The sequence below is a fragment of the Anarhichas minor genome, unplaced genomic scaffold (assembly GCF_050575085.1).
Source record: "Anarhichas minor isolate MPS153535 unplaced genomic scaffold, ASM5057508v1 ptg000028l, whole genome shotgun sequence".
Classification (NCBI taxonomy): domain Eukaryota; kingdom Metazoa; phylum Chordata; class Actinopteri; order Perciformes; family Anarhichadidae; genus Anarhichas; species Anarhichas minor.
The window spans coordinates 11,387,989-11,415,462 of NW_027466474.1; the positions used below are offsets into that span (position 1 = coordinate 11,387,989).

Sequence of the window (27,474 nt, forward strand, 5' to 3'; positions counted from 1 at the left end):
GGTTTGAGCTCAGGGATAATGTGGTTTAGGGTGATCATAAAGGTTGTAATAGTGAACAATATGACTATTTAATGTTGATTCTTACTTTAGGTTAACGTTCTCAAACATGTTATACAAGCTTGTGTTGGTTTTTTTTCCCCCGGTGGTGGAAGCTGTATCTGCCTAAACTATGAAGGATATGTATTGTGAACAGACTAATACTGGCTAGTGGGCAACAACAAATTTAGCCACAGTTGTGCAAAAAATGACTTTATTACAAAATGTTTACTTCTTTTTCTCTTCTTGATACAAAATAGTGTGTGTTTACATGTATGATGCTTTGTTAAAAAAAATAAAATGATTTATATAATCCTGTTATAAACATGTGATGCAAACTCAGTGTGCCAGCAGACACACAGGACTGTCATGGAGTCTCAAGCAGTTCAATGTTTTAGAAAAGCATTTTTTAAAACTATTGCAGATAAATGTCTTATCTTAGCATTATGTAACAGAAAACAGTTCGGGCCATGTTGTAAAGTAACCGCCAAAGAAATTCATTAGATGAGATGTTCCCGAGCAAAAGCAGTGGTGAATTCCCAAAGGGGAGTTGGGCTTAACTTTGCCTTTCTCCACTTCTTGGTGAAATAATATTTTCCTTGCATAGACACTTAAAATAGCTGTGTACATTAAATGTGACTTTAGCTAATAACCTGCTGAGTAACTGTAAAAGAAGCTAATGCACTTCATTGGCTACTGTCTTGATGGTCTTCACACACAGTTAGGCAGAGCTCCCTTGGCTCTGCCCCAGTCCAATGAACGTCTGCCTCCCGTGAGAATGAGCCTCTGTGGAACAACTGCACTGCATCCAGTTAATGTTAACAATGCAAGGCGCAGTAAGGGCACCTCGGTTATAGTAATAAAAAGACTTGGAAATATTAGCATCTAGAACATTATTTCCCCATTACTGAACTTGGGATAAAGGACAAACCTATCATGTCAGCTGAACAAAATCTATTTTAGCATAACTAAATTGCTCATACGGGTAAAGAACTTTTTGGCTCAGGTGCAAAGGTATTACTGATTTCTGCTTCATTCCCTCATTCAAACAGAGAGGATGCATAATATGGGACACCTCTGATTATAATCCTGGATGTGCTCCAGCCTCCTGTTTGTTTCAAGGCCTGTGTCAGTGTTTTCCTCTGGCTCTGCTCACAGCAATGTTTTGGATGTGCTTCCACAGCAGCGAAGGGTCTGACTCGTTATGTCTTATCAAAGACTCCAGCCCCTCTGCTTGGTCCAGGCTCTGCCAGTAATCCTGCGGCCATATTTGCAACCATCTGCGGACAGATGCACAAACAGATTAGCCTCATCACAGAGGATATTTTAATTAGACCATAAAAATAGACTGATGTCTCTCCCTTCGGGACATTGTTATTCACATTAAAAGTACAGAAAGTAGAAGGCTTTCACACCTGGCACAGTGAATCATTTAAGACAAACTCACCCATCATCTGCAGGTAAGTCTTTGACATTTCCGTACCCCGGGTTGGGCAGGGGGCACCCCATGTGAGCGTTGTTGGCCATTTTAGACTGAGGCGGTTGGTTCTTCTTAGGGGCTTTCCTAAATGCTCGTTCTGCTGCCAGTCGTGCATTCTCCTGGTCACACACGTAACATTCAAATCCATTTAGGTAGTTGGGTTTACTCATGTCATTAACCCCCCACTCACGGGTCTCCAGAGCCTCCAACAAACGGGGGTTGGTAATGCGGCTGGGGTTTTTGAACTCTATATATTTAGCATATTCACCGTCGTTCCCATCAAGATGTTTGAGGAATTCCCCGAGAGCTTTTGGCGAGGGGAAGTTATCTATGATGATTGCGGAGTGGTCGTTGGGCATCCAGTCTGCCACCACAGGGGAGCCTCGATAGACCGGCACACAGCCCTGATGGAGAGGCCGCCACAGCTTCTCTGTCATGTAATCTGGACACAGGCCGTTCTCCAGCGCCAGGTGGAACTTGTAGCGCGCAACAAAATTCATAAAGTTGGCCTCTTCGCCGGTAGCTGTGGCCGTGTCCTCCAGATGTGCAGGCAGAGGTTTGTTGTTCAAGCATTTCCCGTAAGAGTCTACCTGTGGAGAGAAAAATAATGAGTGAGAAAGGAGAGCGATGGGGACCATACTTAGGAAACATTTAGGAGATCACTAATGCGATACTCTCATATTCTTAAATGGTCTATATTTTTCAAGAAATCCTGATTAGACATTTCTAATTGAAATCTAACATTTCATTCCTCAATGGGGATTCACAAAAATCACACACGGGCTATATTTACGAAGCATTTACAGAGGTGTTACTGCAGTTGCATGCGTGAGGATTCATATTTTTGACCTCTTAACCTTTGTGTGCAAGTGGAAACGAGGAAGAGCTACAGATTTTCAGTGCATGTGATCCAGTTGAGGTTTAATATAAAGAATAACTATGGCAGAGTTCAAAATTGAGGAGACTACTGAAAATGGTATTTAACACCAAGCAGAAATGTGTCGTGATACGTTTTCATAACGGGTATAGAGGCAAAAAAATACCAACAAAAATATTATATTTGAGAACAAATGGAGGATGAGAGCGAAATAAATAATACTTCAACAGACTTTACTTTTAGTATTTTTTTTCCTTTTTTAAAATGAAGGAATAACAGACCATGGAGATGTGCCTACCAACTACTTTATATACAGCAATGTTACAGCGTGTGGATTGTGGAACTATAATCCTCTTCGGTTATGATAATTGGAAAATTGCTGCTCACTATGCAGCATACAGGTTTGATTTAGGAGTCTTAACAAGCCAGGTACTAAACTGGAAACGGCTTCACTCTTCAAGCATGCATCTCTGTACTGTACCTGAATATACTTCATGAGCTCCTGGACATATCGGTTCCTGTCTGATGGTACATCGCAGTGAGACTGCATGTAGAGCACAGGACCCAGGCCCTCCCTCCTCAGCCGGTTCTTCTCCTCCAGGGACACGACCACCGGCTCCAGCAAGTAATCCAGAGAAGGCAGCCACTGCAGGGTCAGCGGATAGTCGGACTCCCTGCGAAACGTGGCAGTGTAGTTGAACAGCCTGATTCCCGGTCCATGGGAGAGGATGTAGTTATTCATGGGTGACTCCTCATGGAACAGCGCCCAGGTCTGGTGGCGGAGACGAGGGAGTGGCGCCTCGTATGCCCGGAAGTCTGTTCCATAAAAGATGATGGATGCGGTCCGTTTGTACAGCTGGACCTTTCAAGATCAAACTCAACGTTACTGGCGGTCAGAACAACGTCAGATCGTGATTATTATTAATGTGAGCATGCATCTTCTCTCCGTCTGAGCCAAGAGTTTCATTAAAAGGCTTCACGAGGTTATACATCTCTGGTACCTTGCGGTTGCTTGTGACCAGGCAGGAGGATGTGGCACAGTCTATGCGTTCAGAGTCCCCAGGGAAATGTGGGAACAGACCTCCACTCCACCAAAGGAGGATGGGCAGCTCCTTGTTGTTGCGGCGGTCTTTGTTGCCAGGTCCTCTGTATGGACCGATGGAGGCAAACTCCATCTCTAACAGAGCACTCTGGGGCTGAAAGGCTCCTCGGTCCAATGCATCCGAGACCTCCAGGGGATGTTGGTCATCTGGAAAGGAGGCAAAAGAGACCCAGACCCAGCACAGGACACCGAACAGCCCCAGACACGCACAGGGCACGAGCCTGCCCCTACCCGCCATCTACAAGGTTGAAAAGAGCAACACACAATACAGAGATTACAAGTAGGTCACCATTCAAACGAACAAATCAATTAGATTTTTTTAATCTGTTTATTAAAATAGGCGTGATTCATAAGTGTCGCAAATAACCCCACGCTGTGTTTTGGCGCTCATCATAACCCATATTAAAGTATTGCGGATGTTATTATTTATCCTCGCAGCTAAAGTCGTTGAACAAACATTATAAATATTGACTCTAACGTTTTAATTATACGTGTCAGTGCTAACTGAGCAACTATCGAACCAATATCGAAACATAAACACTGTTTCCTACCATCACCGCTGCAGCAAACACATGAAGGTGCGTTATTCTTGATTCTTCAAACAGTAAAACATGCAGCTATTCTCCTTTTGAGGAGCAGGGATAACAAAGTGTAGACTGTTCAGCCAACGGTATGAAAACAGCTGGATTCTTCTTCTACGTTTCAGCTTTTTTTCTTCTTCGGGTAGCAAACGAACCCACGCTGCACACCGCCACCTACAGGTCCGGAGTGTGTACTGCTCTATTAAACGTCCGGACACTGCAACCTGCAATTTGTTCTATGTTCAGTTTGGACAAATTCAACCCTAAATTTACCAGAACACGATAGGCACGTAGGGTGTGAACATAATAGAAAAGATGCTCATTGTAAAGGTATGATAACAAATAGTTCACCAATACATACATTTTTTTATTTTTATAAATCGAGCCATAAGTCAAAACAGCTTTGAAATGTACTAATGCAAACCAGTCTGGTACATTTATACTACCAATAGAGTCACATCCGCAGAAGTAAATGTCAAAAGCCTCTAATAAAAAGTATCCATGTCATTCCTTCATTTGATTTCCATAATTGGTTTGAACTAAATAATGCAAATGATATGATTTGTCAATGTATGAAAGTTGTTTGACTAAGTTGTGTATAAATTATGAATTTCGTATAGGTCGAATACTTTTTTTTATCCACGGCGATTTCAATTGTAGTCTTTACTCGGTAATTGCATTCTTGTACCTTTATTATTGTCAAATATACTGCTCTAAAATGCACAGTTTACAGGTGTCCTCTGCTTTAAGCATTTTTGGGGATCTTACTTAAGTAAAAGTATTACAGTATTAGGAGCAAAATATACTTAAAGTACCACGAGTAAAAGTAGGTTACTTGTTATGAGCCCCTGTGAGTGTTGTACCCTATTATTATAAATTGTGTTGAGGTAGAGTTGATCTATGCACTGTTGGGTGGTTTTTAATCTATAACAATACATCATATTTTATTAAGTCAAGGTCTGCTTTGCACACAATCTTAATCTGAAAAGTGACTAGTGACAGCTGTCACATAAATGCAACTGAGTAAAAAAGTACAATATTTCCCTCTGAAATGTAGTGTAGTAGTATATGTATATAGAAGTATAAAGTAGCACAGGTGAAATACTTCAAAATGCGCTTTGTACAGTAACCACACCTCACAGTGACACTTTGTTGTCATCGTTTATTTAAAAAAGTGAACTTTACGGGTTTTAGGACCCGTGTGGGCGATGTGCACGTGCAGCTTCTCGATCGGGCCGCGCACGTCACGACACTAAACCTCGGTCAGATGTAGGGTGGACCACGCGACATAAACAATCAGGAACAGGGTGAGGTCACATACATGCTTTTTATTCTACTTGTATTTAATGCATTACATTATAAATACATCGCCTCACTGCAACGTGCGTTCTTTTGTTGCTTTAAATATAGTTTTGAGTCGCAGATGCACTGAAGCTAACGGTTAGCCTGGCCAGGGCAGAATGTCAACAAGCCACCACACCAGCCGGCTAGCTTGTTAGTTGGCTGAGATGCTTGCTGAGCCGCTTCACTGTTGGTCTCTGCTTGTAGTTTTTTTTAGAAGCCTCTCACTTGTTTCGGTTCCTAGTTAACTTCTGTTCCGAAGCACTTCATGAACAGTTTTCACAGAGACTCTCGACGGAGCAGTTTAATCAGAGTTTTAGCCGCCAGTCACAACAAGCTTGTACATGTCTGTGGTCTGCGCAGGTGCAGTGGTCAGCCCGTTAACTTGACTCGCCCCTGTTATTGTGGCGTAGGAAAAAACTAGGATGAAGCTAATGTTGTCTTAAGTTCTGTACGATAATGTTCATACGCTATGGCTGTCAAACATAGTACATGTGTAGTATTGCTGTGTCATGTAGTAAACAACTAGACATACAGCCCAGAGCTTCAACCAGAGACCTCAGGCAGACTTCTCGGTCCTTCACCCCTGTTGTCGTGTCCCTGACACTAGTCAACCATTACACATCTCCCTTTCATTTGTCGTCAGTAAGGCCCCTATGAGGTCGAATACAGATGTTGCGAGAACAGCAGTCTTTTCCCCGAGTTATCTACACTGAATCATCCACAAAGTCAAGCCCTCAGACTACTTTGGGTGTTGAATGTTTCCTGAGAATTGTTTAATTTCCAAGTGATTTGGTTTCCCTTTTGAATGTGTAGTATTTCTCACTCTTTCTAGGTTAAATTGACCCTGGTCTGCCACCTGGTGTGGAGGCCTTGCTGGGTGGAAGGAAACATGAGCGGGAAGAGCCTACTCCTGAAGGTGATCCTACTGGGGGACGGTGGAGTGGGCAAGTCCTCACTAATGAACCGCTACGTCACGGACCGCTTTGACTCCCAGTCCTTCCACACCATTGGCGTGGAGTTCCTAAACCGGGACCTGGAGGTGGACGGGCGCCTGGTCACTCTTCAGATCTGGGACACAGCCGGCCAGGAGCGCTTTAAGTCTCTGCGTACGCCCTTCTACCGAGGCGCCGACTGCTGCCTGCTCACGTTTGCTGTGAACGACCTGCAGAGCTTCCAAAACCTCGGCTGCTGGAAGAAGGAGTTCATGTACTACTCGGATGTTAAAGACCCGGAGCGGTTCCCCTTTGTGGTGCTCGGCAACAAGGTGGACATGGAGCAGAGGGAGGTGGGGGAGGACGAAGCACGGGCCTGGTGCGAAGAGACCGGCTGCTGCCCTTACTTTGAGACCAGTGCCAAGGATGACACTAACGTCACAGCTGCGTTCGAGGCAGCTGTCAGGGAGGTTCTGGCTGCTGAGGACCAGATTGACCACGCACTACTGGGTAGTACTATCGATCTACATGGCAACCGCAAAAACTCCCGTGCGTCTTGTTGCTGATTGGTTCAGGTGTGAATCCACCTTGTCTTAATCTCTCTGGCTGAAACTCGCCCATTGTTATAATGGTAAACGTGCTGTAGGTACAAGGTAATATGTACGGTATCCCCTAAAGATAATGTGGATAAGACACAGCTGCTCTGTGGAGCGCTGTGTCGGGGGTTCAGCTGGAGTCAAGGTTGAATTACTGCTCTAACCACGGTACAGGCACACTGTAACGGACACTCACTTCCTTTGTACTCTTATTTGCTTTCAGTTGTGTTGCACAAAAACATTTCTGCCCAGCGTCAGCTTGGTCTGCCTATGCAGGAGTTGTATCAAATAGTGCTTTCAGAGCATTTATTTTTAAATGAAATAATGGAACTGTGGACGGGAGAATACGCCGCCACTCTCTTGACGAGCACACTCTACAGCAACATACAGTCGGACTTGTATCTGCTCAACAGTCTGTCCGTGAGCTGGTTTTCCTGGGTTTTAGAGGGACTTTGAATACAACGTCACATTTTCTTGTTTTTAGATCTTTCAGCAGAGAGATGGTGTCTGTGAGTGATAGTGTTCCTAACCCAGGCAGATATTATGCATGAGAACTCCCAACATGTGATTTTAGGTACGAGGAATTTCAAATGATTGCTACTCACAAAAGCAGGATGACCTTGCTTGTCTTCAATGGGAAGGGAACTGAAAGCTTTAATTTTGCAGCTCTTGCTGTCAGCAGCATTGGGTACGTGCTTTTGTGGTGTCCTTATCCAGTTGTCTATTATATGTATTAGCACTGCACTAGTGTGTAGCTGGAGGTGTCAGGTGTACGAGTTAGGCATTATCAGATTATTTCCCATTATTAATGTACATGGGCCTGTTTACTATAAGTAAGGTTCAGTGTTAAGTCAAGTTAAAAAATAATACTGCTTTTGCTGCTGTTGTTGATAAACTGCTGTTTATTTTTCTGTGAAGCACATTTTGATCCTATTGTTTTTTGCAGACATTGTGTAATAGTCCATTTAGATTTGATTTCTGGGTTGATTTTAGTCTGTTTTCCTGATGTATAGACACGGTTATAATTTTCTTAATCATCAATCATTTTCATAATATTGGCACGTTTGTAATCCTGTGACTGCTTCGTTGATCGCGTGGCAGGCTTTAACATGTCCACCTCTCCTGTCCATTCATAAAGTATTGAGTGAAGCATATATATTCTGACAATTGAACAATGTTTACTTGTTTTCCCCTTGGTGATACTTTACTTTCATTTGAATGTGTTTACATACAGGCTTCCTTTGGTTTTACTGCTATGGGCCATACAGGGCATTGCCTGTGTAGTCCAAAAAAAAATCAGCTGATATTCAATGCCATAAATTAAGTTTAACGTTGTCTAAATTCATCCTCATCAGTATTTTCCTTGCTGCTGGAATAGTGTTTTATATTGCGGCTAGTGTTGGAGATCTTGTGTATTCTCTCAGCCTGAGATTTGCCTTTTCAAGTAAAGATTGCATCATATTTCAATGTGTGTGCAGACTAATGGGGAACGTTACAAGAGCTTCACTGTGAAAGTGAACCTAATTGAATCAGGTACCGTCATTTTTACTTATTACATGGTTCTTTGCTTTAATGTAGGCTTCTAATAAATGGCTTGTTCGTGTGATTATCGTACGTGTGTTGAGTACTAGTACACACGGCAGTATGAGAGAAACGTAATTAACTGTGAACTGACTAGGGCATTTTAACTAAATCAAGCTGGTAGCCTACATTAATTCAAAGCAAAAATGAGGGCCGTTAGCTTATCATTTGTCAGTGTTAATGTTTTCTCTTTACCATTTGTTCAGATAATGTAGCCGATCAGTGTTTACCTGAGAACTAGTGGTACTTAGAAGCGGGTAGCATAACCATACATGTTGCTGTCTTATGTTAGATTTTTTTCTGTTGCTGTAATATTTATGAATGTAAAAAGTAATTTCTTTGGGCTGTCCATATTAATGGCTTATGTAAATTGCAAAAGGCATTCATTTGATGTATAAAGTGACACTGAACGTCTGTCTCACGCTCAGTGCTCAACCCATGAGTGTGATTTAAGCTGTGTGAAAGTCAGACTGTTCCTCTTGATTATGTGTTGATCTGATGGGCAACTTCCCTCTCCCTCTCTTTTTGCACTACGGGGGATACAAATGGTTGTGCCAACATGCTGGCAACGCGGTGAATACTCTCCAGTGCTTGGCTACAAATAAAACACGCAACATACCAAATGCAGAAACTCTCCTGTTTGAAATTCATGAACGTGTGTGCCTTGAACATGACTTTAAAGTTTAAAAACAAAAGCTCTTCCACTATTTTTAAAACTAAAATAGGTCACTCAAATTAATCGGTATACCTCAGCTCTCCAGCGTTCAGCAGTCATTTTACCATCAGGGGAAAAAAAAACTATTTGCAGTAATAACGTAGTGTTACAAATAATTACTATATTTCTCTGCAAGATCTAGAGTACAACACTGGTCACCTTGTTTGAATTTCATCACACAAAACCCTCAATGTCATTGAATGATCAAGAATGTGCGGGAACCCGAGAGATGGTGAACACTGTTTATTTCCTCTTCATTAAAAAGGAAAGCAAGCATGCACTGCATACTGTAAAATTAGACCTGGCCAGAAGAAAATAAAAAAAATCAGGTCTGCCTTTCAAACTAAATGTCTGATTTAAGGAAATATCCAGAAAGAATAACACATAACATTATAGGAAATAAGCACAACATGTTATGACTCCCTGTATTTTACAACATTAGACATGAACACACAATAGCCGATATTTTAGTGAAAACTTCAAAAAGAATGAAGGGAATCAATTTACCAAATAATAATCCAGATGTACACTTCACAAAACAGAATAATGTTGATGAGCAGCTCAGTTGTGATCGTCGTCATGAAGCCCCTGCAGCAGAACTAAAGGCACTGTCAGGAGATGTCAGATGGGTTTGCAGGGTATGGAGAGCACAGTGTCCCCCCCCTGTCCCTCTGCAACCTCCCATACAGGTCATAGCCTCGCTCTTTTTCCCTGTGCCCCAGCCTCCTCAGGTACGCCTGGTTCACAGCCAAGTGCAGGGAACAGTGCACCTGTGGACACAAGAGGAGAGAATACAAAACACCTTACAAAACACTTTGGCCCCTCGATATGGCGGAAAGCCAGGGATGGAGCTCCAGTTTAACACTGTGACACACAACACCACACACACCGCACTTTCACACAGACTACAAACAAATGTTTTCAGAGGCACTCTGCACAAATACTTCAAAGAATATTCTTTTTTTATTACCACATTTTACCAACACAAAAACAAAAATAAACAGCCAGCTGCCATTTGACAAATCCACCAATCACAGCTGGGTAAAGTTCACACCAAATGGAATAATCTACTTATTATGCTGCAAAAACATTGTTAGTAATACCCAAAGTGTAAAAAAAAAGTAGTAAATTCAGCTACAGTAAGTAAAAATATGTTATACAATAACTACAAGAACATTCCCAAAGGATTAGAGACAAAACAAAGCTGTCCCATCTCTATAAAAGCACCTCAGTCATGCATTAACAGCAGGGTCTAGTCACACCTCAGTGTGTTTTAGGTCTAATAATATGAGGTCACTCCATAAGTTAGCACCTAGTGCTTTTGCCATCTCAAAATGATGAGAAACAATTTCAGACCTTTCTAGATCAGAACTAAACAAGTACGTCCCTTTGTCAGAAAGAAACTACTTAAAATCATCTAAACTTCCTTCAGTCCTCTCCCTCTGAATCCATCACTTCAATTATTGGGAGGGAGGTGGGGGTCATGCAGCAGCCTGTTGATGGTGTGTGTGTGTGTGTGTGGTTGCTGTCCCAGAGGAGCTGCATTGAGGCTTTAGAGGGGTCCAACCCTCTCTTTGTCAGGAGGACCCTCTCCCTTGACATGTAATATAACCCTTGGCAGAGACTCGTAGCGCAGGTGGCCCCCACAACTGGCTCTTTATTGGCTAGCTTTTAAAAACAGGCATGACTCCATTGTTGAGGCTTTTCTCCAGCCCGTGAGAAAAGTCCTGAGGTCAGCGCGAGACCGCAAATGCATGCTTGTCTGCCACCATGGCAACCAGATGTGAAGGATGGCAGCCATGGTAACCTATAATCCCTTTTCTCCGCAACAGCTGCATTCTAGCAGCACATGTGTTGCAAATTGGTGGTTAGTTCTTACATATGTTAATTGATTAGGGATGTGTTATTTGTGTTTTGAATGCGACGGGAAGCAGAAATAGAAACAATATTTTACAAATATTTTGGTGACATGGCATAGGAAACACTGACATAAGACTAACTGCATGTAAAAGCAGTAGACAACCCCACACACATACAAAATAACAAAAAGAAAAGGATGAACAATAAAATAACATTGTTCCCAACAAGTAAAAATATAAAGACATTATTTTTAAGAGTCCACAAGAGGTTCTGTGCAGATGATGTGGAAGGAGAGAATTGTTGCCGTCCCCATGTTGGTGGTGGAGAAGTGATAGAGCAGACAGGAAGCGGGTGAGCCTAACACCGTGCAACTATGCCCTTTCTCCCCAGATACCGAAGAACCGCAAAGTTATAGGTGGTTGACACAGTATAGGTCAGCTATGGAGGAAGCAGAGACAGGAAGTGTCAGAGCAGAAGTGAAGAGAATACAAAAAACATCCAGAAATAAGAAGGAAATATGATTAACTGCTAACGGCATTGATTTGATAGCAGATTCCATCCGTATAACAGCTTCTGTAATGGAGCATGCTGGTACAATGGGTGCACCATTTGCCTGGCTGGAAAATCACCAGACATTACGGCATTATTATGATGTTTGTGTCAGCTGAGAAAGAGGAACAGAGAGCAATAGTATAAAAGTCATCAGTCATGGAGGTTTCGGATGCCTCACCGCCTACACTTTGAGCGTCACCGAGTCACATGAGCCACAACACTATTGTGCCCCACTGTGGGAAAAGAAGCCAAATTAGCCCCGTCTGAAGCATAATCACTCACCAGAGCCAAGAGAGTGATGCCCGCACCGGCAAAGGCAGCAATGTAAAGGTCATAGGTCATTCGGTACTGAAAGGAGATGGGAGATTTTGCATTAGTGGCGATGACGTGCGTCTTCATTTCCTGTCAGGCAAACTGTAGCAAACTGTAGAACATGACGGCAGAGCTTTAATTATGTCCTGGTTCTTACTTCTCTGGTCTTGCAAACCGTGGACAGAGTCATGCCACAAGCTTTCCCTGGCACTGCATTCCATGGCAGGAGCCCTGTTAAAAATAGAAAATGTCCCCGTTCAAGTCCACTTCTTACGTACGGTGACAATCAAAAGCATGTTGGCAATGTTCTATATTTTTCTTACTTTCCACAAATCGCATGAAAAGACCAAAACCATCAATGTGTCATTTCGTTTGCAATACTATTTGACTTTCCTACATTGTTAGTTCTTACTATTGAAGATATACATTTTTTTAAAACGTGTCACTATATATATATATATATATATATATATATATATATATATATATATATATATATATATATATATATACTGTAGGTTTATTTAAAAAAAAAAGGAGTAATTTATCCAAATGTTGCAAAACATGAGTAAACGGTGCATTTGTTGGGAAATATTTTCAGCTGCGGATTAATACACATTTGATGAGGTGGTGAATATTTACACCCCCAGTACAGTGAATGTGGGATAGACTCTACAACTGCGTGCCCATGTTCATGGTAATGAAAGAACACGTCACCCAGTGCAACAGTGTTGCTCATTGTGTGGCAAATGTGCTATTGGCCACACTGAAGGAGCTCTAGAGATGTCAATGTCGGTCGGGCTCACCACTTTAGTCCAGACTGAAAGATCTCAACAACTTTTAGCTGGATTGCTGCAATTTTTTACAGAGATTCATGGTGTCCAGAAGATGAATCCTATTTAACTTCGGTGATCCCCTGACTTTTGTCTCAGCTATGGGATGGATTGCCATGAAATTTGGCAAAAACTTTCACATTGTTATTTGACCAAATACCTGATAAACTAATGACATCCCCGTCAGTCTCAGCTTTACTTTGTGTTAACTGCTAAGTATTAGCATGCTAAATCAAGATGGTGAACATGGTTAACATTAGACCTGATAAACATCAGCATGTTAGCATCGTCATTGCGGGCGTGATAGCATCGTCATTGCGAGCGTGTTAGCATCGTCATTGCGAGCGTGATAGCATCGTCATTGCGAGCGTGATAGCATCGTCATTGCGAGCGTGATAGCATCGTCATTGCGAGCGTGATAGCATCGTCATTGCGAGCGTGTTAGCATCGTCATTGCGAGCGTGATAGCATCGTCATTGCGAGCGTGATAGCATCGTCATTGCGAGCGTGTTAGCATCGTCATTGCGAGCGTGATAGCATCGTCATTGCGAGCGTGATAGCATCGTCATTGCGAGCGTGTTAGCATCGTCATTGCGAGCGTGATAGCATAGTCATTGCGAGCGTGTTAGCATCGTGTTAGCATCGTCATTGCTAGCGTGTTAGCATCGTCATTGCGAGCGTGTTAGCATCCTAATTGCGAGCGTGTTAGCATCGTCATTGCGAGCGTGTTAGCATCGTCATTGCGAGCGTGTTAGCATCGTCATTGCGAGCGTGTTAGCATCGTCATTGCGAGCGTGATAGCATCGTCATTGCGAGCGTGATAGCATCGTCATTGCGAGCGTGATAGCATCGTCATTGCGAGCGTGATAGCATCGTCAGTAGAAACAATTCATTGTTGGTCTTTTCATGGGATTTGTTCATAGAATTAGTGCAAGAAGCTTGTCTCACAGGTTGCCATTAAAAGATGTCTTGTTACCGTATTGCCTTGCATCAACACAGAGCTGGTTGATACTCGCTGGTGTCTCGGTCAGCACATCAATGGTGTGGCAGGTGGCATCCATGTTGTAGAAGAAGTAGACAGGCAGGGCCGAGAAGGCGAACACCAACAGCCACAGCACAGCTAGTACGTATGTAATCACTATAAACTGTGCAAGGAGGGAGCAGAATAAGCATTAGGCTGCATCATCATAATAAACCGATGCACATAATCGAAGAGCGATTGGATGAGCAGTGACTCACTTACTGACCACATTCACTTTTTTTCTGATAGGCTTTACTTATTATCTCTCTCTCTCTCTCTCTGTGTGTGCTCTTCCAACCACTCAGCTTTTCCCCCCCCAACCGCTCAAACACACACTGTATGCTTATCTTTGCATGTTCCCAAAGGTTTTTAGCAACCTTAAGATTTTCAGCTCAGCACCCACCAGGGAGTGATATGTGTATTAATCCCATCCAATCCCCTTTACTTGTCCAACTCTGGGCCCTCTCACCGAGGAACTAAGGCAGCGGCCACACATGGTGCTCCTGAACTCGCCAAAGGTTTGCTTGGCAGCGCTCGTGGTGTAGAAGCCCTCAGCCAACAGCACGATGCAGTAGAGGAAGAAAAACGAGGCCAAACCATAGATGACATACTGGAAATATTGGATGCTGAGGAGGAGGAGGGGGGAAAGGGAAAAACAGTCAAAATTCAGGGTTACAAAAACCTAAATCTTCTGAATAGAACCTGAGAAATCCCATGACAGGGTTAAAAAGATGTCTCTCTAATGATGGAAATGCTTAGGTTTAGCACTCACATGTAGGCGAGGGTTATGTAGTCCTGAAGGTTACGGGCGAAGTAAGTCTCGATGAGTCTCTCCGTCTCTGTGAGTGCCTGGTGCCCACAACCACAGAAGAGGGCAATGCCAGAGAAACACAGCAGTGTGGCGACCAGGGAGCAGTATGGCACCCCACCCAAACAGCGCATACAGCAGTCATAGCAACCTGAGACAAGACGCAGCAGCGTGAAAGTCAGGGCGCATAATTAAACTGATGCAATATGACAGACAGACGTCGTTCCAATGGGCAAATCATGCACACTAGAATTTAGAGTAGGTGCTTTGTGAAGAAGGAATTTTTATTTTTTAAGTTCTTTCCTCTCTGTTAAGTTAATATGGACATGTGCTACAACCTGTACAAGTACAGTTCACCCACATCAAATGTAAGAAAAACTGTTCACTTATAATTTTGGTTGTGCACTGGTTTGGAGATATCCTTCCATGGGATTTTTGCCTCCAAAACGTTACAGTGAAGGTGAATAGAATTTAGTTTGCTCTGCTTGTATCTATGGTTGCAACCGAATAATACTGTCATTATTGATGAATCCATTGTGTATTTAGTCTAAAAATGTAAATGAATTGTCTACCACAGTTTCTGACAGCCCATGTTGGCATCTTCAAAATAATCAAAGAGATGCTCGATATTGAATTAATTATTAGAATTGTTGGCGATTCATTTTCTGTTGATCTACAAATCAATTATTCAATCAATTTTTCTGTATGATTCAGAGAACTCGCTGTCAACAGATCCATAGTGACTGTTTCTTTGGGAAAAAAGGGGAAAAAAAAGGAGAGCACAAAGAGTTGGATTATCTAGATGAGCTCTGTCATTTACTTTAATGGTGTGAACACCACACACAATCCATTGAACTGGAGCAGAGGCAGAACTCTTAGCAGTGGGTATCTCAAAACTAGGCCACATGAAACCGAAACCATCTCCATACTATCTAGATAACAACCAGAGGTAAGCAAGATTTAATTTAAAATCTGAATTGATGTTGCGTTGACACTGTGGACCGAGCTGCAGCTGTTAACACGTTCATTCCCATGGTAAAGCGGTGCAGTGTCCTTAATAGTCATGTGCCTGTTGAATGGATGCCAAAGGGACAAGGGCATGGGGATGTGTCTGCTCTGACCCCAGCTCACACCCCGACTCCATTCACTAGCCAGCATGGAGAGTGTGAGAAAAGGGAGAGGACGGAGAGGAGAGACAAAGTGAAAGAGAGAGAGAGAGGCAGCTTTTGTGACTGCAGAGACAACAGTCTTTGTCCCACAGCATCATGGGGGTACAAGGGCCACCAATGTCACGCAAACAAAGACCAGAGGCACCTCTATGCTAGACGCACACGGACACACACACCCACACTCGTGGACTTCCTTCTGGGGAGACACGGGAACAAGAAAGTGATAGTGAGGAGCTGTCTATGCTGGAAGAGGATGGGAAAAAAAAGCAAAGCTATAAACAAACAATGCAACTGTGTGCATGTGTGCCATTACACGCTTGCTTGCATGCGTGCATCCACACAGACACCCACAATGGAGAAAGACAGACTGTGGTTGGTACCATTACAGTAAACACAGATGGCAGGAGGGGCGAATAGATAGCTCTTTAACTGAGCAGTGTATGTGAGAGACAAACTGTGATCACTGTCATTCAGATGGCATAACTTTACAGTGGTATGGATGAGGGAACTGTACTGATGAACTGTAAGGAAACTAGCAAATAACAGACACTATTTTTCAGTGTTATTTTAGGAAGGAAGTAAATTAAAGTCACAAAGAAATCTGGTCACCAGGAGTAATGTTAGGCCTACAAGTAGCTAACGGCATGCACAAAGACCAGCACTTTAAACACCACACCGTCTAACCAATATTAGCCGCCATGCCGTCAGACACACCTTGTGCCAATTAACAAATTAATGAGATTACCAGCCCGAACAAAGAGCTAAAGCCCTCCGAGCCAAAGCTGCCCACAGTCTCTCGATTGTGACTCAAATGAAAACAGGCCTCGATCTGGTAGGAAATGCAAAGCTGAGGCCAAGTTCGGCTCTTTAAAAATTGAGAAAGATTGCGACCGAAAGCAAATGCGACAAGGCTCCTCTGAAAGTGGCCCTGCCATCTCAAGCATGAAATAAATCTCATAATATCAATGGTGCATCAGCCGGCGAGTAGCCGACCTCTAAACTGACAAAAAAAAAACCCGTAATAACTTCTGATGCCCTTTCACAGTCCCATTCATATATCAGCGTGCAATCGCATGAAATAAAATGCAGATTTCATAAAGTGACGTATTCTATCTGCTAAAGGCTAATAAGTGGCTGGAGTTTCTTACCCATGTCTGGAAGGATGCGTTCAAGTCGGCTACTGCTGCTTGCACCGCAGCTGGTCCACTGATGATATGCGCAACTGGTCGTCGGCCCCCGTATATCAACCTCAACTCGCTTTCTGTTCCCCCAACAATGGACAGACCCGCTGATGACTGCAAGTGCAATCTTAAAGAAACAATGTCGCTTTTCAATGAGCTTCAAGGCGGAGAATAATGAGGAGGTCAAGGTTCTTGCGCTTGCAGAAATGTCCTTAGTTCATTGTGGACGCATATTTGCATATGGAGAGAGCGACTTGCAACTTCATATGCAAATACAGAAGAGGGAACGTTTTTTTTTTACCATATTAAAAACACTTTTGCTCCTCTGTTTGTTGACCATCCCAACGCTGGGGCATTCAGTCCATGTTTCTCCAAGGCCTTCTGTTTTTTAAAGTCCACGTTTTCCGCCTGATAAATCAAAATAGGAATTGGCTGATGGATTATGGTTTATGAGAATGATAAAATGCTGTATGTCTGTGGTCAGTGAAGAAGATCTGTCTGAAGTTACACCATCAATATGAGCCTGTGGACAGTCAGGTGACGCTCTCCGGGCTTCGGGAAATTGTCAGATACTATCTGTTTGACTGCAGTGTTTGAGATACCGAACTGAACATAAGAAGATCCCAGCTGGCAAAACTGATATGAGCTTTATCATTTATCTCTTAAATGGGTCTATTTAGTCCTGAAATGTTTTTAAAAAGCAAGCTTAAAGTGGCATTCACAGACCATTAATATGTGGAATAATCAAGTGCGATAGAGCCTTTTAAGCCGGATAGTTGAGGGGCAAAGAGGGGTATTTCTCATCATCACTACACAGAGTTTCTTTGATAAGAAAACCATCACAGCTATTTTAATTAGACTGGATTGTTATGTCATTTGTGATCATAAAACCCCTGATGTGTATCTCGGAAATAATCCATGGTATTTGGGTCGATGCCAGCTGGGCTCTTTGTCCATGTCAGCTCATGCAACCCCATAACCCACTATCAAATGTTCAGCTTTAGTAAAAAAGAAAAAAGAAAAAAAGAATTTGATTAAGATGAGATGTAGCAGGGTAGCATGCAGCAGGGAAGCATCACTGATCTCAGGTGACCTGACTGTGGCGGAGTGAGAGACTGTCCTCTGATTCATCTACACCCTCTGGCAAAATACCAGAAATAAAGGACCAGATTTGGCTTCATCTGTGTCCAGCAGATGGCAGGCTTTGTCTTGCCACAGCATTTGTACATCAGCAGACACACAAGTCTTATCCCACAATACGATTTATTTTTTGAGAAAAATTCAGTTTTGTCAAAAAAGCATATTTAAACCTGATGGTCCTAAAATCTAGTCCATAAGGATGTTAGACATTTTGTCAAATAGGTCAAACATGTCTCTTTTGAACCACTACAGTTTCATATACATTTGTACATGTTTTAAATCCAATAGAATCTGAAATTTCTTTTGTCAAAATGCCTCTTTAATTAATGTGTAACTTTGTTATGTAGCACTTCATTTCCTTTAATTGAATGCAGTTAGTGTCACAGTACAACCCTATTCGATTATTTATTTTGAGCTGCTAGCTCAGAAATCCTCAGAGAAACACCACTCATGTTATACAAGCCTTGTTCTCTACTAACCAGCTTGTTGTACATTGTGTTTTACGACTCATGGTGTTCCTCCTTTTGTCTTACACAGGTGTATCTTAAAAAGATCACTCAATAGTTTATGATATCGTAAAGATAAAAGCCCATTTCCTTTGGTAAAAGCTAAAACAATTATCCCACCCTCTTTGTGCAATTGTGTGTTCACAGATTTGTAAAAAATGTTTTACCCTGACTCATTCATATTTTATGCATCACTTAACCTGGTTTTGATGTCTCAATTGTTCCCCAGCACACAAATGTACCAGTAATAACTGCCTTTTGCAACGATTTCTTTGAACACAGCGTGTTTTCATTCCAAACAGCTGTCATCAAAACAACAAGCCTGTTGGCTTACCGGGTGCAGTACAGTAGGTTTTTTTTCTGCCTTTTGGGTGCGATCCAGCGCTGTCGGTGAGTAGCAGCGCTATCGGGTAACAGGTGTGAGGCGGTGACTTGAGATGGTGGTGTCCCTTCCCTCTGACGCCTCTCACCTGTCCACAGCTGCGCTCCGCCTCCTGTGGTCGTCTCAGAGCTTGAGAGACTTTCATCACCTCCCCAGTGGAGGAACATTAAACCCTTTTGTGTGTCTAAATACTTTAGACTCCCCATCACTCTGAGTCGGAAATCTGAGAAAGACACAATCAACTTATAGCGGACCATTACCCCCAGTCCTCTTGTCACTGCAGGGGTCATGGAGAATAATCCCTGATGATAATGACTGGTATTTTAGCAATGCCTCACTGTGATATGCTCCATCTTATGATGACTACACTGTACACATCAACATGTCAAAATACAGTGTTCTACATTTGTCTGCAACTCTCTGCTGGTAACTTCAAATACTGCACTTATCAGATCACCTTTATATACGCTTTCCAGGCAGCTTATCAGAAAATGGATCCACTTTATTTCCACAGAATGTTGCAGTTTTACAATGTTTGAATACACTGTGTATCTGAACATTTCAACAAATTTGATTATCAAAATGCAAGAAGCCTTCGACAAATATTCAGAATGTATTCAATTCACAGTCTGATTTCATCCTTGACAAAGTGCGACTGAGGATTACACACATTGCTTGCTTTATTCTGTTAATCATCAGAGTAATATTTGTCTTTGAGCCTGAGTGGAATCTCAATTTCCTCAATGTGCCCCCTCTTGTTCTGTTGTAGACTTCTTCTCTTCTGTTTCAGGTATAAAACAACTGTTGCCACAAGCAAACATGTGGATACCAGCATCATACCCAGGCCTACTAACAGCGTCAGCTGAGCAGATCTGGTGTCCTCCACCTCGCATATGGGGGCCTTTGAGGGGGTTTGATGCAAGTCAGATGTCCCTGTCCAGGTGGGCGCCCTGTCTAAGTTGCAGGGCCCCACGCTCTCATTGACCAACAGATTAACCCAGATAGTGGTATAAAGTGGAGCTGGTTTCCCCCCATCTCTGACCACAATGAACAGGTGATGCATTCCCAAGTCCTTCTGTAGAAGTTGCTGAGCTACGGTGATGTTCCCTGACCTTGAGTCCAACCGGAAGGGGCTGCTGTTTCGCACTGACTCTGGCGCCACAACAGTGTAGGTAATCTCCGAATTCAGCCCTGAGTCCTCGTCGATGGCATAGATCTTTGCTATTATGGTCCCTGCAATGGTAGCTGGAGAGACAGTTTGGCACGAGGAGTTGCTGCTGGGAAGGATCACTTTTGGCTGGTTGTCATTGATGTCCTCCACAAAGATAGTTACCCTGGCAGTGGAAGTCAAAGCGAACGGGCGCCCATGATCGCTGGCCAGCAGGTAGAGTTCATAGCGATCGTCTGTCTCGCGGTCCAAGTTGTTGGTGGTGCGCAGTGTCCCGTCGGTGTTATCCACAACAAAAGGTCCACTGCTGTTTACAACATGCAACTCTGTGTTCCCATTCTCTCCTTCGTCTGGGTCTGTCACCCCAACTCTCCCCACCTGGGCGAACGGTGGTACATCCTCACGGATAAAAAAGATGAAGTGAGGGGTCAGAAAAACAGGTGCATTGTCATTGTGGTCCAGAACACGAATGGATACTGTGGCCACTGACTCCAAGGGAGGCGAGCCGCTATCTTGTGCAAACACAGTGAGATTGTACACACCCTGCTGTTCCCTATCCAGAACGGCTGACACAGACAGTTGACCTGTCTCGGGGGCAATGTTAAAGATGGTAGATGTGTGTTTGTCCAGTCTGTAGGTCACCCTGCCGTTGTATCCACTGTCTGCGTCTGATGCTGAGACCCTCAGCAGTGACATCCCTGGCTGGTTGTTTTCCTCCACCTCCAGCTGATAGTGAGACTGGAAGAAAAGTGGAGCATTATCGTTGACATCTGCCACCAACACCCTGATCACTCGTCTGGAGGAAATGATCACAGATCCCTCAGCTGATCTCCTCTGCACTACCACATAAATATAATGTTCGCTTTTCATCTCATAGTCTAGGGGCTTTGATGTGGAAAGCAGATATTTGCCATTCTGTGGGCTCAAAGTGAAAGGCACCTCGCTCTCAATGGCAAGAGATGAGCCTTTAAAGCTGCTGTCACCCTCGAGCTCTAAAACAGCTAAGACGGTGGGGGGCTGGTTCTCTGGTAACACCATAGTCTGGTTTTGATGCTCTGCTATGAACCCGATCTTGATGGTCAGCTCTTGGTTCGCCTTGGGGAGGACGGATACGGTTACCTGAGTGTCTGCTGGGGGGCAGTGATGGCCGCTAGCTAACACGTTCAACAGCAGCACCTCGGAGTTGTCACTCTGGAGGTCCTGTGTTAGTCTGATGTGCCCAGTGACACTGTCGAGGCTAAAGAGTTTCTTGGCCCGCTCTGAGACTTTGGGACTGAGGGAGTAGACGATGGCAGCATTCGGGCCTGAATCTTGGTCTGTGGCTCTGACCTGAGCAACCAGCATGTTCTTCGGGGAGTCTCCGGGGACGGTGACATTGCGGGGGCTGTCAGCGCTGAAGCTTGGACAGTTGTCATTAACATCTGTCACTGTGACTATTAAAGTTGCTGTAGCACTTAAAGGCTCTGAGCCACAGTCGGTGGCCACCAGTGCCATGTGATACATGTCCCGAGTCTCCCTGTCCAGAGCTGTTTGCACTACCAGCATGATGAAAGGCCCGTCTTCTTCCACTTTTAAACTGAAAACTCCATCAGAATCTTCTAGGCGGTAATGCAGCTCGCCGTTTGGTCCAGCATCCCTGTCCTGAGCCTGGTCATCTAGTATGAAACTGGTCCCCACAGTCATGTCCTCAGACACCCTCAGGTGTATTTCACTGTTTTCAAAATGAGGTGCATTGTCATTGATGTCCTCTATGATCACAGGAAACTGTATAAGGTCTCCCGAGGGTCCAACGACAGCATTGTGTAATATAATGCATTCCTCAGCTTTTGTCTCCTCGGGGCAGAGAGTCTCACGATCCATCTTTTGTTCAGTGGTGTAGAAATTGCCTGTGTTTTTGTCCATCCACAGATACTCCTGGGTCAGGAGCTGGTACTGAGGTGGAAAGTGTTTACTAAGTGACCCTGCCAGACTACCAGGCTCCTGCTCCTCTGGGATAGAAAATCGGACAGAACCACATATGAACTGCTGCAGCTGGACCACAACCAGCAGATTCTGACGAGAAAAGAGACAAGCTGTGAGCAGTAATTCTTTGCTTTTTAAAAGAACCAATTTCTTTTTAATTTGGGTTATGATTATACTTTGTTTGATTTGTCTTTTTGTTGCACTTCAAACTGGCAGAACATAGAAGTTTTCCCTGGTGGTGATACGGTTTAAACTTAATGCCGCAGTGAGCTCTTTTAAAAGCAAGCGACTGTACAATGAAGCTCACTTATCTCCAACCAATTACTCTAACACACAAACATGCACAAAAGCAAAAAGCAAAAGCATGTGCTTCGCTTTACAAAAATGAAAAAATAACATTTGCATATATATCTGCATTTTCACAATCACATCCGTTTTTCTTTTAATCTTTACGAAGAAAAATGTAATCTTTAAAAAATGAGAACATTTTCAGCGTACTACAAAGTTGCACAGAAGGACAACATTCCAGTTACACCCTTTCTCTCTATCAGAAGCACTGACACAGTAAGTATAGACACCATCAGAATGGAAAATCCTTGCATGGCTTTTGACTCACTGACCTGCAATAGTCCAGCCCAGTTCATATTATCAGGAGTCCCATGGCCCATCGCCCTCACACATGTTACCCAAGTTCCCCCGTCAGTGAGTGAATGCGGAGGACAGAGGCAGCGACCTAAACCTGCACAGCTGAAGGCATAATGCATGACATGCCCCTCCCACAACACTTACCTAGCCTGTCGGACGGACACAGGAGAGGAACAACAGGTTTACCTGCATGAGTTGGACACGCTCATTGTTTTGCTCAATAATAAAACAATGGGCTTATGTTTATGCACACATCTTGGCACTAAACTACACGGGACAGGATTCATGTTCTATTACCAAATGTGCTAACACACCTGTTTTTATAAGCACACCTGCCTCCTGTTTACTTCATAATGGTCTCTGAATCAGCTTCTCTCTCTCAGATTGTTTTTCAGATTGTTTCTCTTTTGTTCTGTCCAAATTACCAGAAGCCTCTATAACACCTGGAACTAGAAATCAAATCTTTAAATAATACCAATACAGTGTTAACAATGTTGGTTGCACAATAGCAGAAGGCAACCCAAAACGACACGTCATTAGGGCTATACCAAATAGATCAAAGTTTCATTTATAATGTTGGCATTATTATTTATAACTTACAAAAACATTGCGTGTTATAGCCTCAATCCTTCTCACACACAAGGTGAGCGATGTGGCGCTCAGTCGATTAACTTAGTCCAAAAGTCAAAATGTATTGAAAAAGAGATGGATATGATCATTTCCAAAATTCACTACATATTTCATCTAATGAAATGTTCTGCTTCAGACCATATTTGTTGGTGTTTAGCTTTTCAAAAACAACAGTTTAAAAAAACCCCCAAGGGAAGCGTGCAACGGGGCAGTCTAGCAGCAATAACAGCTTCATAAATTACATTTATATAAACACAGTAACCCAAAATCATATTTTCCCCATGCTTTAAGGTGATGATATCGTAAAATATAACGAGTACTTTGAAATTATATTTCCTTTTATGACTTGTTAAATGACTGCAATTTTCGGCCTCTTTCGTTCTCTACATGCCATGTGCAGCACAGTATTTATATTTAGGAGTGAAAACATTCACCTTAATTTGAATAAAACCAACAACAACAAACCGTGAAAGAATACATGAATGAACATCAAATTAAGTACAGAGCTATGGTACAGAGCCATATATACGACCACACACAAACGCAGTGAAAACTATCTTCCTACCTAACCGCCGTCTTTCTTCTGGACTTCTTTGAATAAAAAGGCATTGATCAGGTCGTCAAAGTCCAACTCCCGGACGAGATCCGATTCAATTACCATGAGTGACAGCAGGGAGAGGCGTCTCTGTGTCATCCTTTTTAGTCAATTTTTGATCCTGGACATTTGTGAAAATGACCGTACTCCCTCGCAGTTGCTGACAGTTAGCGTCAGTAGCAGTAACAGCATCACCTTCCACAGATTTTTGCTGAAAATGTTGAAACAGAGGGTATTTGTTGTACCAAAGCAACATCTTTAGCTTCTTTTTCTTTTTTCTTTTACGCTTTGCTGACCCTCTATCTCGCTCCTCCATGTTGATAGAGAGAGATTGACCTTTGACCTATGGCCCTACGTCACTAGGCCTACCACATTATGACATTTGTTATTTAGTTGGCTAATTTACAAAATATTCAAACAATTTCATAATCATACAACATCTTCAAAATCACATTTACTCAATTTTTTTTTACTTTACCCATGCTGTCTATGGTCAAAGCCATTTCTGGTCCCCCTGGTCTCCTTTTGTTATACACGGAATGCATGTATAACCTCAACACTGTAATGCACAATCATGTTATTTGCATCTCTTTTTTTCAGGAAACAGAACTGAACAGTGATGTCACATGAAGGTATAAATGGTTATATCACCATAAATTCAAAAACTAAGATTTATATATATACAGTATATGTATATACAGCAACAACAACTCCTTTCAACACAGATACATGATACATTCTCACATTTATTTCGTTTTATAAAGTCTTTTTAAAGCTGCGAGATCTGAGATTTGGTGTAAACAAAGCAAGGAGAAGAACACACACAGAGGGCGAATGACTTAATTATCTGCTCAGGCAGACATTACTTTTTGTCTTTACATGGCAAATAGTTAAATACAGCTTCTTTAAAACACATTTGGCAAGTGGAAAACTGCATTTTATGGGTTGTATTGTCCCTTGAGAGGTATTTCAACAGGTAAAACGGACTGGGTGGGCTATAATCTTTCGTGTGTGTGTGTGTATTTTTGTCTTCTTGAGGCATCATAGACAACAATTGGCAACATATCTGTTATTAAGAAAAATCTCTCCTTTTTTAATGTGATACAATTGGCCACAAAGTCTGACTTTTATTTCTTAAATTGTAAGCAGATGCCAGGTCACAATGTCACTGAAATAGGTAATTTACCATCTGAACACAGCTGGAAACTGCAACAGTCAAATGACATGATTCTTATATTAGAATGATTTTTTGTTTGTATTGTTTTGTGTCTTCACCCTCCTGAAAATGCCGGAGGAGCAGCTGGAGAACCACAGGGAGGCTCATCAGAAGCAGTTCAGTGGACTCCGTGACGAAGATCTAAGACAAGCAGAGGATGCCGGATGATCTCAGAGTAAGGAAACACCAGTTAAGCAAAACGTTGTCTTTTAACTTTGATTATAGTATCATTACAGTTACAGCATGATTAAGTATAGTATGCGATATCAAAATCAGAAACATGCAATGTAAAATGTCATAACAAATGTTATCAAAAATTAAAGAATAGTTTGCCATAATAATGTAAAAGAATATCATCATCGTATGATATGTCATGAAAATGTCACAACAAATAGTATAGTATGTCATGAGAAAATCTCATAATATAATATGCCATAAAATGTTATATCAATTATCATAGTATGCCATGAAAGAGTCATAAGAAATGTCAAAAATGTTATAGTATAAAATGCCATAAAGGAGTCAGAAAAGCTTCATGAAAATAGGATATCAGATGTTATAAAAAAAGTAATAAAAATGTCATGGTATAGAATGGCATAAAAATGTCTATAAATGTCAGAATGTATACTTTTCCTGTCCGGCTCTCGATCGCTCCCTAAATTGGCACAAAGTAATTCAAACCTTGAGAACCCTTCTAGAAGTTTAGTAATAGTAGTCGTTGTTGTAGTAGCTGTTGTACTAGTTGTGTTTGATGTTGAAGAAGTTGTTGTTGTAGTTGTTGTTGGCACAGACGTGTGTGTGAATGGGATTCAAATTCTTATGTCGTCCTTCTCTTCTTTTCTCCCCAGATGACTGCAGAGTTTCCAGACCAAAATTGAAGACGAAAGAATTTCTCCGCGTCGTCCAACGTCTTGTGCTTCATGAACTCAGAGGGCTTAACAACCCCTTGTCGGGTTGGCCTGCCGCATTTTCATTAAAATAGTTTGTGGTTTTCTGTTTCATAAACCCCTCCTTCTGTCTCTCCAATCCAACAGGAGGTGACTCAGACTCATGCTCCTTTGTCCAGCGGTGGTCCTCTGGACACTAGCGTGAGAACTCTAACCCGTCCTTTGCACCTTACAAACCAGTTAACTAACCACTGAACACACACCCTCAAATATTCAGACCGCCCTTTAATTTCCCTGAACTATTTCATCTGACACACAAGTTTTGAAACACTATACTACTATTTTTATGACTTTTGTCAATATCCAATGACGTTTTCCAACATACTATACTATGAATTTCTATGAACTTTCTTTGTCATACTATACAGTGACTATTTTTTTTCCCTTTTTTCGACATACTATATTACTTTTTTATGACTTTTTCGACATACTATACAATGACTTTTTAAAACCTTTTTTTGTCATACTATACTAAGTATTTTATTTTCCTATTTTCGACATACTATACTATGATTTTTAAAATACTTTTTCAACTTACTATTTTGTCTTTTTTATTAACCTTTTTTCAACTCAAGTTTTTTGTCATATTATTCTATCCCTTGTTTCACATGCTATACTATGTCTTTTGTATGACTTTTGTCGACATACTATACAATGATTTTTCCAACATATACTATACTATGAATTTTTATGATTTCTTTTGACGTACTATACTGTGATTTTTTTCGACATACTATACAATGAAATTTTCTCTTTCATGACTTTATTCAACATCGTGTACTGTGATTTTTTATGATATGCTACAATGACGTTTTTTGAGCTGTTATACTAAAACTTTTCCCGACATACTATATAATCCCTTTTTTTTGGACATACTATTCCAGCGAATTACGCTACGACATTTTAACAACTTTTTTCAACATGCTATACTATGACTTTTTCATGACTTTTGTAGTCTTTTTGGACTGTAGTTCAATATTCTTTCTGAATAAATGTGTGTGTGTGTTTGTGTGTGTGTGTGTGTGTGTGTTATTAAAAATGCAAACCCTAAAAAAATACTATAGGCTACTCTAAGGGGCTATTCTGCATAATTACAACTTATTTAACCTATACTTTGCTGTATTGGAGTATGTTACCCTCTATTACTTTTACGTTAAGTTAAGGATCAAGAGTACCACTTCTGTGGGAGTTTGAACAGAAATTGCACTTGAGGGGCCTCTGTTGATGGAGCAGAGAACTGCACCGTTCACAGTAGAATTATGAAAGCAAAAAGTTTTATGACAAATGGAAACTTTTTCAATTC

General features: G+C 42.1%; 2 protein-coding genes across 2 annotated transcripts; one reads left to right on the forward strand and one right to left on the reverse strand.

The window, feature by feature from the left end:
* Window positions 1-233: 233 nt before the first annotated feature.
* pofut4 (protein O-fucosyltransferase 4) lies at window positions 234-4,188 on the reverse strand. Its single transcript, XM_076103754.1, has 5 exons — window positions 4,047-4,188; window positions 3,395-3,733; window positions 2,875-3,255; window positions 1,484-2,106; window positions 234-1,316 (listed from the first exon to the last, which is right to left on the reverse strand). Exons 1-5 carry the CDS (start codon window positions 4,047-4,049, stop codon window positions 1,166-1,168), a joined length of 1,497 nt encoding a protein of 498 aa, XP_075959869.1. The 5' UTR covers window positions 4,050-4,188; the 3' UTR covers window positions 234-1,165.
* Window positions 4,189-5,267: 1,079 nt separating this feature from the next.
* rab9b (RAB9B, member RAS oncogene family) lies at window positions 5,268-9,160 on the forward strand. The gene is made up of 2 exons (XM_076103221.1): window positions 5,268-5,383; window positions 6,253-9,160. The coding sequence occupies exon 2, from the start codon at window positions 6,310-6,312 to the stop codon at window positions 6,916-6,918; it is 609 nt and encodes a 202-aa protein (XP_075959336.1). The 5' UTR covers window positions 5,268-5,383; window positions 6,253-6,309; the 3' UTR covers window positions 6,919-9,160.
* Window positions 9,161-27,474: the final 18,314 nt, after the last annotated feature.